The sequence below is a fragment of the Bacillus rossius genome, chromosome 14, assembly GCF_032445375.1.
Source record: "Bacillus rossius redtenbacheri isolate Brsri chromosome 14, Brsri_v3, whole genome shotgun sequence".
In the NCBI taxonomy this organism is placed as follows: Eukaryota; Metazoa; Arthropoda; class Insecta; order Phasmatodea; family Bacillidae; genus Bacillus; species Bacillus rossius.
Window position 1 is genome coordinate 45,630,533 of NC_086341.1, and position 13,751 is coordinate 45,644,283.

The 13,751-nt window shown below is 43.3% G+C and overlaps 1 protein-coding gene across 4 annotated transcripts in view; it reads left to right on the plus strand.

Moving 5' to 3' along the window:
- The window catches only part of LOC134538847 (E3 ubiquitin-protein ligase MYCBP2), a 455,666-nt gene that overhangs the window by 336,792 nt on the left and 105,123 nt on the right, over positions 1 to 13,751 (plus strand). For all 4 annotated transcript variants that reach the window (XM_063380393.1, XM_063380394.1, XM_063380396.1 and 1 more), the window contains exons 35-40: positions 247 to 469; positions 4,041 to 4,226; positions 7,130 to 7,306; positions 9,147 to 9,353; positions 11,559 to 11,770; positions 12,401 to 12,551. In XM_063380393.1, the coding sequence (XP_063236463.1) occupies positions 247 to 469; positions 4,041 to 4,226; positions 7,130 to 7,306; positions 9,147 to 9,353; positions 11,559 to 11,770; positions 12,401 to 12,551 (1,156 nt within the window). The remainder of the gene's footprint in view (positions 1 to 246; positions 470 to 4,040; positions 4,227 to 7,129; positions 7,307 to 9,146; positions 9,354 to 11,558; positions 11,771 to 12,400; positions 12,552 to 13,751) is intronic.

Sequence of the window (13,751 nt, forward strand, 5' to 3'; positions counted from 1 at the left end):
CATCCTGCAGGTCATTGAACCCGCGAATTTTTCCGGTCCCTACTTATGACCGTGTCTCCCTGAAGACTGTGGTGTGAGATGCAGTACGCGGCGACTGTGGTGTGAGTGACGGTGAGAGACGCAGTAGGCTATAGTGCGACTGCGAGAGTGTGACGGTGTGAGACGCAGTAGAGTGACGGTGTGAGAAGCAGTAGAGTGACGGAGTGAGAGCAGTAGACTATAGTGTCTGGTGGTGTTGTGTCGCAGCTGCCACTCGAACGAGCGGCTGTTCCTGAAGGACCTGGTGCAGTGCGCCCCGGGCACCAGCGGGGGGCGCCTAGCGCGCTGGCTGCAGCCGGACAGCCACGTGGAGCCGGCCCGCTGCGAGGTGCTGTACAGCAAGGACGACATGCGCTGCGGCTGGCCCGCCATCGTCACCGTGCTCACGCGCGACCAGTACGGCGACCTGGTGCACGTGCCCAACCTCAAGGTGCGTCTCTCCCTCCTCCTCCACCTCCTCCTCCACCTCCTCCTCCACCTCCTCCTCCACCTCCTCCACCTCCTCCACCTCCTCCACCTGCACCCCTCAGCTCAGCCTTTGAATATATATACTGTATAGAAGTCGCGAGTGGATAGGATTTACTCTACGTTTTTCAGAAGCGAATGATGAGCAGCTTGGGAACTTCACCGCTGCAGTGCGCTGCCGTAACGCCCTGTATCGTCTTAGTTGTTATTTACACGTTAGAGCGCAGCACTGTCGCCCGCTGTCATTCCCCGCTCCCCTCATCCATCATTCACTGCAGCTCAACGTCGTTCAACAGGAGGGGGAAGGGGTGTTTGAAGAGTTAGACACTTGTCCGCTAGGGACCACCACAAGTCGATGCCCTAGAGATGGTAGCGATTGCGGCGGTGAATTAACCAACTACCTCAAAACCGTATTAGAAATTATAACCTGGCCTGGCGACTTCTATACAGTATATATATTCAAAGGCTCAGCGCACCCGGCTCACAACATCCGTCATCCACATCACCGTCGAAACCTAATATCTGTTTTCACAACTAGACTCGTGGGCGTCGCAACCGGGGGGTGGGGGGACGGTGGGGACACGCCCCCCCCCCCCCCAGTGGCGTGCCTAGGATTTTGCTCTTGGGGGGGGGGGGGGGTTTAAGGCAGAAGGCTAGGGCCTTTCCGGGGGGCCTGGGGGGTATGGAATACCCCCCCCCCCAGCTAGGCGGGGGGTCCGGGGGTCCTCCCCCCGGGAAAATGTTGAAAAAATTATCTAAAAAATACTGGCCGTAACTTCATAAAAGTCAGTTTTAGGAAGTCAGTTTACTCCGACATTCTTTAATTGTGAGTGTAATTGAATTTATTTTAATATCATACTAAATATTAATTTTTTTTTCATTTTATGAATTTAATATTAAAATATTTTTAGACCTTTGGGGGGGGGGGGTGTACGGTCCCGCTCGTCCCCCCCCCCCTAGGCACGCCCCTGTCCCCCTCAATAATAATAGTCTTCTTTTTCGTCCCCTCCAATAATATATTTAGTTTCGTAGTTATATTAAAAAATATGATTTCTGTGATACAACCCATATGTTCCGCATGGTGTATTTAGTCCAATCGTGGTAACGCGAGCACTTTTTAATTCGATCTTCGTGTAAAATCAAAATCAGGTCCGATACGTTATCCGATATGTTAACTGTTTTTTTACAAATTTGTTCTCTGAAATTATTTTTTAGAAAAAAAAATAATTATATATTGCAACCAACTATAATTAGAATATTTAGGAAATAAAAATGCCTAAAATCCACCTTTTTGCACCTTCAAACCCCAAATTTTCCCGGGGGAGGACCCCCTCCCCCCACCCCCCGCTTTTTTTTTCTCCAGGGGATGGATATTCCTCAACAACTAAATAAATTGAAGTCCCCCCCAAAAAATATATCTTTGCGACGCCCATGCAACTAGAGGAAGCGGGGCGGGCAATCCGCGGCCTGGAGCTATACCCGGGGGCCTGTGGTTCGATGCCCGGATCTTGCACTCGGACCTCGAGGCCCGCATGTGGCTGTGATGACAGTACAGTTGCAGCTCAAACCTGCGGCGGTGTCGCCTGATGGAGCGACAAGTCTGAGCCAGTCTCCCTCCTGCATCTCCTCCTCCGTCAGCAGGTGCTTCAGTCATATGTCAGTGCAATCCAAGCGACACTCAGTCCTAGTTCCTGTTCTCGTGTTCCACATCCTGAGTCCTGTGTTCCTCTTGGACATTCCAATAGGCATATCTCCTGGGGAAAAAATTAACCTTTCGAAACCTGCAAGGCTAGACTTGTGTTTCTCAAAGTGTTCCAGACGTCGCGCATGCACATAGGGCCTAACTACATGACGAAGACCTCAGCCCGAGTTCAAAACGAGCTGTTTCAAAAAAAGACACCAAGGAATGTGTCTTTTTTTTCTTTTTCTCTGCTGGCCAGGTCTCAGTTAGCGAGAGGGGTCTTTCACAAAAAACACGAATAATCCAGAAGAGGAATAGTTCACATCTTTTAAATTTATCCTTTTGCCTTCATTCCGAATACACCAAGACTAGCATTCCAGAACAATTATAATACGGGTCATAAAAAAAAAGAAATAAACTTGCAACATTTGTTGACTATGTCAACTGGTGGGTGGAGGGGGGGGGGGGGGGGGGATTTTGCACTATATCCAGAAACATCAGAAAAAATGATTATCGTCTAGTAAAATATTTTACTCTATGAGTGTAGGTTCCCCACATGAAGCTCTTAACTTGTACATGAACAATGTTTAACTGTTCTGAAAAATTCTACCGATTAGATTTTGTTTGCTTCCACTGGTGGTTTTTTGGAACCCAGCAAGAAAGGTATTACTCCACGTTTGAGTAATCTGTGAAGTTTACTTACTTTACTGTGCAAGCCGTGTGAAGTATTGGGCCGTTTGCTGGCCTAGAGAGATTTTTCCCCGATCTTTGCCTTGCCAAATGATGCATACAAGCAGTACCAAACGTTTAAGTACAAATTTCCATAGTGTTCGTTTATCTGCGTGAATAAATATTTCCCCGAAATGCATCCAAAGATAGCACTCACCGGAACTGATAACCAGGAATATTCGTATGCTCGTATCTCCATCGGTTTCACATACACACGAGACCTCAAGTGATAACTTCCCCAAATGTTTGAGCATCTAGGGATACTGTCCCCAAATGCATCGCTAACGATACACCCAGAGCTGTTATTGTCATTAAATAACGGTGATTAATAAAACACATTTACCACGTAGCTAGCCAATCAGGGTGAAACACCTCGTCCGAGACAAACAACCCAACTGGGTCCGAATAAAACCAAGCAGAAGAAAATAGTCGGTTCGGACGCATATCCACTTACAACATGAAATTAAAGTCATAACCACATCACTTACGACACTTTAAATATTAGAATAGTCATAAAATGAAAGAAAATAATACAATTTTTACGAAAAAAAAAAATTACCAGCGTGGTTACTTCAGAAATTTCTGTCATTTCCACCAAGGTCGGCTTATGCCTTTACCATAGTCAGCGTCACTCTGAACGCCCAACCAAAAAGTCGAATCTCACTCCTGTCATAGTCAGTAGGCCCACTAAAAACTTAACCTTTATAAATGCTACTGCTTAAGTGACTTGACACTCAACGTGAATAACCTTGAATTCAGCTCATTGATTTGTGTCGTAATTGATACTTATTTTGGGTCCAGGTTTCTCATTGGATCAGAGAGTCCTTAACACAAACTGTACAGCCCAAAGTTAAAATTTTTTTATTTTTATTCTCTTACCTTATGAAAACATTATTTTTTTTGGTCTTTAATAATTATTTGGTGACTAGTTTTAATTTTTTAACGATAAAGTTTATAACTTTATTGTCAGCAGGTGGAAAATAGTTGTACACATTTCAAAGTTTCAAGTGCTTGTGAGTGTTTTTAGACAGTGTTTAAAAGCGTTGCTTGTTTCGTTGGGTTTTGAAAGGTATAGTGGCTTGTTGAATCCGGCGGATGTACTCACAGGCGTGTGCTGTGTCCGCAGATCGAGGTGAAGGCCTTGCCTATCGACAAGAAGGAGCTCGGAGACTCCGATCAGAGCCGGAAGATGCGCCGCGTCAGCGAACCAGACGCCCTCACGTTCGGCGGCCATGCGCATCCTTCGCTGGACATCCCTTACGAGGTCACCATCAAGGACAAGATGTGCTACTACGCCATCACCATCATGAAGGTAACAGTTGTCGTTGCCAAATACACAAATCAAGATGTTACTGAATTGGAGGTTTTTTTTTCCCACTTACTGTAAAGAATATTTGTTATTATTTGTTTTTGGTTTTGGGTGTAAGATATTACTTAAGTTGCTACATTGTGTAGTAAAATATTATTTTATTTAAAGCACATTATGTTTTTATTTATTCCAACTTATCACTGTAGTACCTATTTGTAATGCACTGAAAGGTGGGGATATCGCTCTCCGAATTGATGGATTTCTAACATCAAACCCATGGGTGAACACCATTCCTGAATGACATGTTTAATGTCAATTAAAAAAATATATCTTCTTTTCGTACATTTTCATTCTAGTAACTGAGAGTTTCATAACATTTTTATAGCAATTAAAAATCAGGTTTATAGTTTAGGATTTAACGTTGTCTCCTTTAAAGGCCCTGCTACCTGTCTGGCACACATACCTTCTCAGAGGAACCCACGCAAATTTATTAACTGCTAAAGACACCAGAGTGGTGTCGGTTTGCGGAAACCATTTAAGAATGTGTTGAGGTTGGAATGGTACTAAGTACCGTTAGTGTATTTAGTTTTATAACTGTATTTTTTTGACGAGTGAAAAAGGCTAAAAAAGGGTGTTTCCAGAATAGATAGCGGAGATACTTGCATCGCAACTGTGTCTTAATTTCTCCCGCCGTATAGTGATATAGTTACAGCTCGATCTCGTAGTTGTCATATACCCCATATAGAGCTAACATTATATTACATTCTTGGTTTATTTAAGGATGGTTAGAAGTCATTGCATACTTTGTTACAATGTCACAATACTTGAATGAGCAGGTGTTAAGGAGGTTTCAAACATAACGTTGCTGTGGGCATGAATCTTGTATTTGTGTACAATTCACTTGATAATGAGGAATATTACTTAAGTTAAAGTATTGCTAGGTATAATGCAATTTAATGAAACAAACTGATTAAAAATTCCTGTTCAATTTCACTTTGAGTAATATGTATATATTGAAACATATAGTTTGAAAGCGAAGTTTCATGCTGTGTGCTTAGAGGCGGTATCGCTGTAGAAGCTGCAGCAAGCGTCACCCTTGTTGCCCACACGAACACAGTGGCAGAGCTGAGAGAGAGTGTGTGTGCGCGTAGGCGTAAAAATAAAAATAAAAATTTAAATTCAAATTCAAAGGCTTTTTATTACACATATTTGCACTTTACAGTTGTGTTTTAATACATGGGCATCCCAGCACTCAGTGTTATTTTGCCAAAAAATGTTTGAGTGATTATTTGATTAAATTTAAACAGAAAAACCACAATATTTGAGAATAAAAGGAAAAATTTTGAAAAAGTTTGTTTTGGTTTTTGGAGCATTTGCTCGATGTAATTTTATGACACATGTGATGTTTCTCAAATTTTCACTATAATACAAATTACTTTCTTTACATTATTGTCTTTCTTCAAACTAGGTTATTTACAATACTGAAGTAGCTTGGCTTCTGGGTTGTAGCCGCGTCCTTGGCGAATAATTCAACCGACGTTTCGGACGACATTGTAGTCGCCATCATCAGGGAGCAGTCGAGTAGGTAACTGCTCCCTGATGATGGCGACTGCAATGTCGACCGAAAAACATAGTTTGATTTATTCGCCAAGGACACGGCTACAACCCAGACGATGGCCGTGAAAGCCTGCAAACATTATTATTTACAATACTGTATGTACAGCTGGAAAACCTGCAAATTTTTATGTAATAAGACTAAATTCTAATTTCTTTTTTTTACTATTTGCACTTGTGGCACTATGGTGGGCGTCCATTTTACTTGTGGGGCACTTTGGTTGGTGTCCGTAGTTTGGGTTTGGGGGGACGCACCACAACGCCGAAATACCACAACGCCGAACGTACAATAACGCCGAAATACCACAACGTAGAACGTACAATAATAACGCCGAAAACCATAACGCCGAATGCCAAATTGACTTCAACGCCGACAGCTATAAAACTGCTGTGTACCACAACGCCGAGATACATTAACGCCGAAAAATGTCATTGCAGGACTGCCACAAAGGTTAGGTTAGGTAAGGTTAGCACACAAATTCATTCAGTTGTTTTTCATTTTGCTCCTGTGGCCCCCCCTCCCCGCATCAACATTTTTCGGGGTTACTTTATTTCGGCGTTGTGGTACACAAGCAGTTTTATAGCTGTCGGCGTTGCGGTCAATTTGGCATTCGGCGTTATGGTATTCGGCGTTATTGTACTTCGGCGTTGTGTGGTATATTTCGGCGTTGTGGTAACGACCCGTAGTTTGGGTAGGTTGTTTGCTACTCGGTCAGGGTGTTGGCGTCCATAGTTTGGGTAGGTTGTTTGCTACTCGGTCAGGGTGTTGGCGTCCATAGTTTGGGTAGGTTGTTTGCTACTCGGTCAGGGTGTTGGCGTCCATAGTTTGGGTAGGTTGTTTGCTACTCGGTCAGGGTGTTGGCGTCCATAGTTTGGGTAGGTTGTTTGCTACTCGGTCAGGGTGTTGGCGTCCATAGTTTGGGTAGGTTGTTTGCTACTCGGTCAGGGTGTTGGCATCCGTAGTTTGGGTAGGTTGTTTGCTACTCGGTCAGGGTGTTGGCATCCGTAGTTTGGGTAGGTTGTTTGCTACTCGGTCAGGGTGTTGGCATCCGTAGTTTGGGTAGGTTGTTTGCTACTCGGTCAGGGTGTTGGCGTCCATAGTTTGGGTAGGTTGTTTGCTACTCGGTCAGGGTGTTGGCATCCGTAGTTTGGGTAGGTTGTTTGCTACTCGGTCAGGGTGTTGGCATCCGTAGTTTGGGTAGGTTGTTTGCTACTCGGTCAGGGTGTTGGCGTCCATAGTTTGGGTAGGTTGTTTGCCACTCGGCCAGGGTGGTAGTCGGCTGTGCTTGCAGGCGTACGAGAACTACTCGTTCGAGGAGCTGCGGCTGACGTCGCCGGCCGTGAAGCGCTCCAGCGAGAACATGCTGGTGCGCCCCAACTCTGACGGCACGTACAGCGCCACCTGGACGCCGGGCAGCGTGGGCTGGTACTCCGTGCTGGTCACCGTCGACGGCTACGACATGGAGGAGGTGCGCTGCGTCCACCGCGCGAGTTTGTCATTTTACAACATTTTCAGAACACACTGATACTTTTATCTACCACTAAGGCCGGGTTTATAGAAAACGCAAGAACGCAGAAACGCAAGAAACGCAACTACGGTAAAAGTCCAACCTTAACTCTTCTACCAGCACGTTTATAAAAAAAAAAAAAACGCAAGACACGCAAGAACGCAAGAACGCAAGAACGCAACGCAGAAGTGGTTCAACTTTCTACTTCATTGCGTTTTCTCCTTGCGTTTCGGCCTTCTATATACTGGTTGCTTTAGTACGTGGAAACTGAAACTGTCATGTAGTGCATATTTATAGAAGGATCTGCGATTGTGGTCGTTACGCTTTTGTTTTCTTTATTTATGTTTTGGGCTGGCATTCTTCTAGTGAATGAAGCGCAATGGAGGAAGCGCAATGAAAAACAAAATAATCATGACATCGCCAACGTCATTGCATTTTTTTTTATAAACGACTGTGAATTTCTTGCGGTTGTCGCGTCCTGCGTTCTTGCGTTTCCGCGTTCTTGCGTTTTCTATAAACCCGGCCTAAGGAGGTGAGGGTGGTGTTGGTCAAGTTTTGTAAAAACAAATCATATCGCCAAAGAAAATCACGCAGGAGGTAAGACACTGAAGATAAATTCAAAGGAACGAACTGAAATCTGTGTAAATGTTACCTAATTGAACATATTAACATGAAATAACCGAAATATTCTTACACGATACAATTGGTAACGAAATACATCCACATATACCGAAATGTGTCGGAAACCAAATACAACAAACAAAAACACCTAATACAATACAAATTAAATTATTTGTACCCAAATGTAACATCGTGTGATTTTTTACATTTTATAAAGAAATTTCCATACAAAATTAGATTGTTTTGAGAAAATATTGAGATTTTTATCTACCACTAAGGAGGTGAGGGTGGTGTTGATAAAGTTTTGTAAAAATAAATCATATCTCCGAAGAAAATCAGGCAGGAGGTAAGACACTGAAGATAAATAACATACTTACAGAGAAACATTATGTAATATTTCATTTCACCCAAATTGTATTGATAAGTTTTGTTTTACAATACAATAATCACATCTAAAGGTTATATAATAAATGTCGAAACTACAAACTTCTCATTACTGTTTCCTAAAATTCGGTCCCCAAAGGGAAGGGAAAAAAAAATTGGTTGTCTGTAAAGTCGGTTTACGGACGATAGTTTAACGTGACAACGTCATAACATAACATTGGATGAAATTATTGCATACTTTTATAAATAAAATTGAATCATTTTTATTAAATTATCACTATTTCGTGTGGATCCAAAGAAGGAGTGAAATTTAAATCTACAATTTAATTGATAAATTTACTTTTATTTTCACTCATTAATTCAAATATATGTTCATTACTTTAACGAACAGATTATTTTAACTGTAACTTTTTATACGTGTTTGCTATTTTAACTTCTTCCGATCCGTGTTGTTCTGTTAAGGATAGAGGACGATGATGGGAAAAGTAGGAAACGAACGGGAGTGTTTCAAGTTTAACGTGCCTCGAAAAAGTCAAATCGACGGTTGTTCCAATCGAGCGGAAGAGATTGATAGATGCGGCGCGAGCGTACAACGAGCGTAACGTGACAATGTGCGTAACGGGACAATTTGCGTAACGGGACAATGTGCGTAACGGGACACTTTTATGTGCGTGCAGCCAGCGTTGATCGATTTATTAGACGTTGTCACGTCAAAAGGGGAAATAAAAAAAAAATTTATTATAAGAGAGTATTGTGGATGGTGTCGAAGTGTTGTGTGTGTGTGTTGTTGCGGCAGCTGCACAAGGTGGAGGTGAAGGAGCCGCCCCAGGGCATGATGCCGCCCGTGCAGAGCGTGGTGAAGAAGCCCCCGCACCAGCCCAGCCGCCTGCGCAAGTTCGTGGCCAAGAACAGCGCCGGCCTGCGCGTGCGTGCACACCCCTCCTTGCAGAGCGAGCAGATAGGCATAGTGCACGTCAACGGCACCATCGCCTTCGTCGACGAGGTGGGTCCCCCGGCACCTTTGAATATATAAATACTGTATAGAAGTCGCGAGTGGATAGGATTTACTCTACGTTTTTCAGAAGCGTATGATGAGCAGCTTGTGAACTTCACCGCTGCAGTGCGCTGCCTTAACGCCCTGTATCGTCTTAGTTGTTATTTGCACGTTAGAGTGCAGCACTGTCGCCCGCTGTCATTCCCCGCACCCTCCACCCATCATTCACTGCAGCTCGAGGTCGTTCAACGGGAGGGGGAAGGGGTGTTTGAAGAGTTCGACACTTGTCCGCTAGGGACCACCACAAGTCGATGCCCTAGAGATGGTGGCGATTGCGGCGGTGAATTAACCAACTACCTCAAAACCGTATTAGAAATTTTAACCTGGGCTGGCGACTTCTATACAGTATATATATTCAAAGCCGGCACGTCTTTCATCCGGGGGATATCCTTTACTTCCAATACCAATATGGACGTAGTTATGCGAAAAAGGAACCAACCCACCTGAAACCTATTCTGAGTATTTTGAAGTTAAAGTTAATTATAAATTGTAATTCTCCTATTGATAACATAATGCGGGGTATAATTTTAATGGTCTATTATAAATACTGATATAATAATAGCAACCTTGTACTATTTAAATTTATTTTCAAATAAAATATAACAAAAAATTGTGGGTTTGGTTACTTTTTGCATAAACTACGTCCGTGTAAGAATGTCCCAGTTTCATTGGTATATTACGCAGGGGCGCAACAACAAAATTTTCCAAATTTGGGTGGCAATATACCTTTTTTTATAAACAATCATTGATCCCCCCTATTGAAGCAGGGGGGTCCGGGGGTCCTCCCCTGGGAAAATTTGTCTTTCAAGGTGGAAAATGGTGCTATTTAAGCAGTTTTATTATCTAAAAATTGATTACACAGAACTTTCTATGCCCCTGTTTACCCCCACTTCAAGGTTTCAGAGGGGGGGGGGGGGACACCATTGCCCCCCCCCCCCCCCCCTGTTGTTGCGCCCCTGTATATTACAACAGTTTAATTAAGACTATTTTAAACAAATCAGACATCAAGTTCAAGGTTAACTAACCTAGTTTTGTCTTACAAATGTTCAGTATCTGCCCCTTTAGCTATACAGCACACAACCAACCTAAAGTCCAATTCTGCACACATTTTGGTTAACACGTCTGGAGTAATGGAAGCAAATAGCCTCTTCAATTCCGTGTCTCAACTCTGGAAAATTATTAGGTAACGGCAGAACATAGACACAATATTTATAAAGCCCCGAAGGAAAAAAAAATCTCATGGTGTTATGTCAGGTTAACGTAGAGGCCGGATAAAATTATGTTTGTCGTCTCTACCATTACGACCACTACTCGAACACTTGAAGTGCAGAAATGTACTCCATAGTCATCTGGCTTTAAAGCATCTAGCAACTATTTAAACCTGTTCTTAAAGCCTTCCACACGGTCGTCTTTGGCAACTGAAGTTCAGACTTGCTTTCCTAACAGATGTCGTAGGACTACACAGGTAAAATGCTTTGACATGTACAGACACATTTGCTCGTCCCGTGCTTTTCCTTTTACGAACACATCCTGTCTTAAGAATTGCCTTTACCATTGGCTTTTTTTTCCACATGGCGTATCACAATTAAAGTTTAAACGAAATGTGCGTTGAACTGAAATTACAGATTCACTTTTGGCAAATTGCAGAACACAAAACGTTTACGCTCAGCGGTCTCCATTTTGAGTAGTTGGCGCTGCAAGCGAGAAAACAACAATCAGTACTCACGCATGCGCTTATCTAAAACTGTTTGAGTTACTTTTTAATTGTGACCTTGAACCAACACACTACAAGTTTACAGTAGATATTATTAAAATTTATAACTGGGACATTATTTTATGGACATACTGTATATTTACATAATATTAGATACACATTATACAATTTTATATATATATATATATATATATATATATATATATATATATATATATATATATATATATATATATTGACATCGTCCGGGCCTGCGGCCCCTGTTAAGTCCGATATGCCTCCGCCCAAACACCACCCACCCTCCATTCAAACCTCCCGCCTACCCGTGCGTACGTGTGCGTGCGTGTGTGTTCGCCTGGCAATAGGGTGCTGTCGAGTCAGTGCGCCGCACCCCACGGGGGGAAATATCCACGTAGTTAACAAGGCCGTCCGTTGTGCAGATCCACAACGACGACGGGGTGTGGCTGCGGCTGAGCCAGGACACGATCCAGCAGTACTGCGGGGGCGGGCACGGCGAGGCGTGGTGCCTGCAGTACAACCAGCACCTGGGCAAGACCCTGCTGCTGCCCGTGGAGCAGCCCCGGTCCATCCTGGACCAGGTCATCAAGGAGACAATCCTGCGCAAGTGCCCGGAGATCGCGCTCCGAGACGGGTACCGCTCCGCTCCCCCTGTCCGCGCCTTTCATGTGTGCGAGTGTGTGCAAACATGTGCTCGAGTGTGTGCAAACATGCGTGCAGAGGTGTGTGCAAAGGTGTGTGCAAAGGTGTGTGAGAGATTTGGAACAATTGTTTGCAAGTGTGTGCAAAAGTGAGTGTAAGTGTATGCAACTGTGTACAGAAGTGTGTGCATGAGTGTGCAAAAGTGTGTGCAAGAATGTGCAAAAGTGTGTGCAAAAGAATGAAAAAAAGTTCGTGGAAAGTGTGTGCAAGCATGTGCAAGTGATTGTAAAACTTTTCAAACTCCATAATTAAAATTAAAAAAAAAACAGAAGACTAAACATCACCATCGCTGTAAACATGACCTGGTAAAATCGCATAAGTTGTAAGGTTTCCAATGAATTTCGTTAGGAAAAGAATTGTAATTTTTCTCCTGCCATCAGTGTAAACGCAAGCACGAGAACATGTTTCAGAACTGAACTGGGTGCTCCTTGGTGCTTGGGTCCTGGGGAGTTTGCCCTCCTCCCTGTCATGTACTCGGTGGCCCCGACTACTGACTGCCTCATGCCTCGATTGCACAGTGTCGCCAGGCCGAATGCGAGCCATGTACTCGGTGTGTCCGCAGGGCGTCCCGGCCGGCGGTGGTCTACGGGCCGGGGGAGTACCAGGTGGTGAAGTGCGGGGCGTCGGGCCACAACGTGCGCTGCCACCCCAGCCTCAAGGCCGCCGCAGTCGGGATGCTGGTGCTGGGGAACCGCGTCACCGCCGTCGACTACGTACGCTCAGCCCTTTTGCCCCGTTGCTACAAGCCCGGGTAGAACCAGGGGGCTGCCGCTGGACAGGGACTGTGATCTTTGAATATATATACTGTATAGAAGTCGCGAGTGGATAAGATTTACTCTACGTTTTTCAGGAGCGTATGATGAGCAGCTTGGGAACTTCACCGCTGCGGGGCGTTGCTGTAACGCCCTGTATCGTCTTAGGTTGTTATTTGCACGTTAGAGCGCAGCACTGTCGCCCGCTGTCATTCCTCCGCACCCCCCACCCATAATTCACTGCAGCTCAAAGTCGTTCAACGGGAGGGGGAAGGGGTGTTTGAAGATTTCGACACTTGTCCGCTAGGGACTACCACAAGTCGATGCCCTAGAGATGGTGGCGATTGCGGCGGTGAATTAACCAACTACCTCAAACCGTATTAGAAATTTTAACCTGGGCTGGCGACTTCTATACAGTATATATATTTAAAGCTATGATGCTCTTATTGGTGGCTTATTGTACACTGACGATTCGTCTGTACCGTCATCAGGATGTCATTCACATTCAGAACCATATTACAAGTTATTTTTAATAGTGTGACTTGTGAACAAACTGTAATTTTACACTCTTAATATGATTATTTTGACTCATACAACATTTTGATGCTGAGAAAACCACTTAATTTTTTTTTAAAAAATATAAAGGTGCTAATCAACAAATGTTGCACTGTCAGGTTGGTGTCCTTGAATTTTTAAATCATGCTTGAAAAAAGGATATTTGTGTTTCGGATATGCCTGTCTGACGTATTCAAAATAATACATAGAATGCATAACACTTAAATCATTTATAGCATCTAAATGTAAATCAATCGGGTGACTTTGGTAAATGTTCATGTTTAAAAATCAAATTTATGTATTTTTTGTGCCCATGTGTGTTTGAATGTATCAGTGCATTCCTTTTTGCGTATTTGCAGTATTTATAGATGGAGTCAATTTGTGTGTATTGTATTACATGGGCATTTAAGTAAATTAGTATCATGATTTTATGATGGTTATGTACTATGAAACATCTAGGTTGACCTAAAATTAATTTTTATCATCAATGAACACCACTTTCCAACTCTAATAAAATCTTATGTAAATACTTAATTTTTATGTTATGAATATCATAACATGAAAAATACAAATTCAACGATATTTTATTAAAACATATAACTGTAT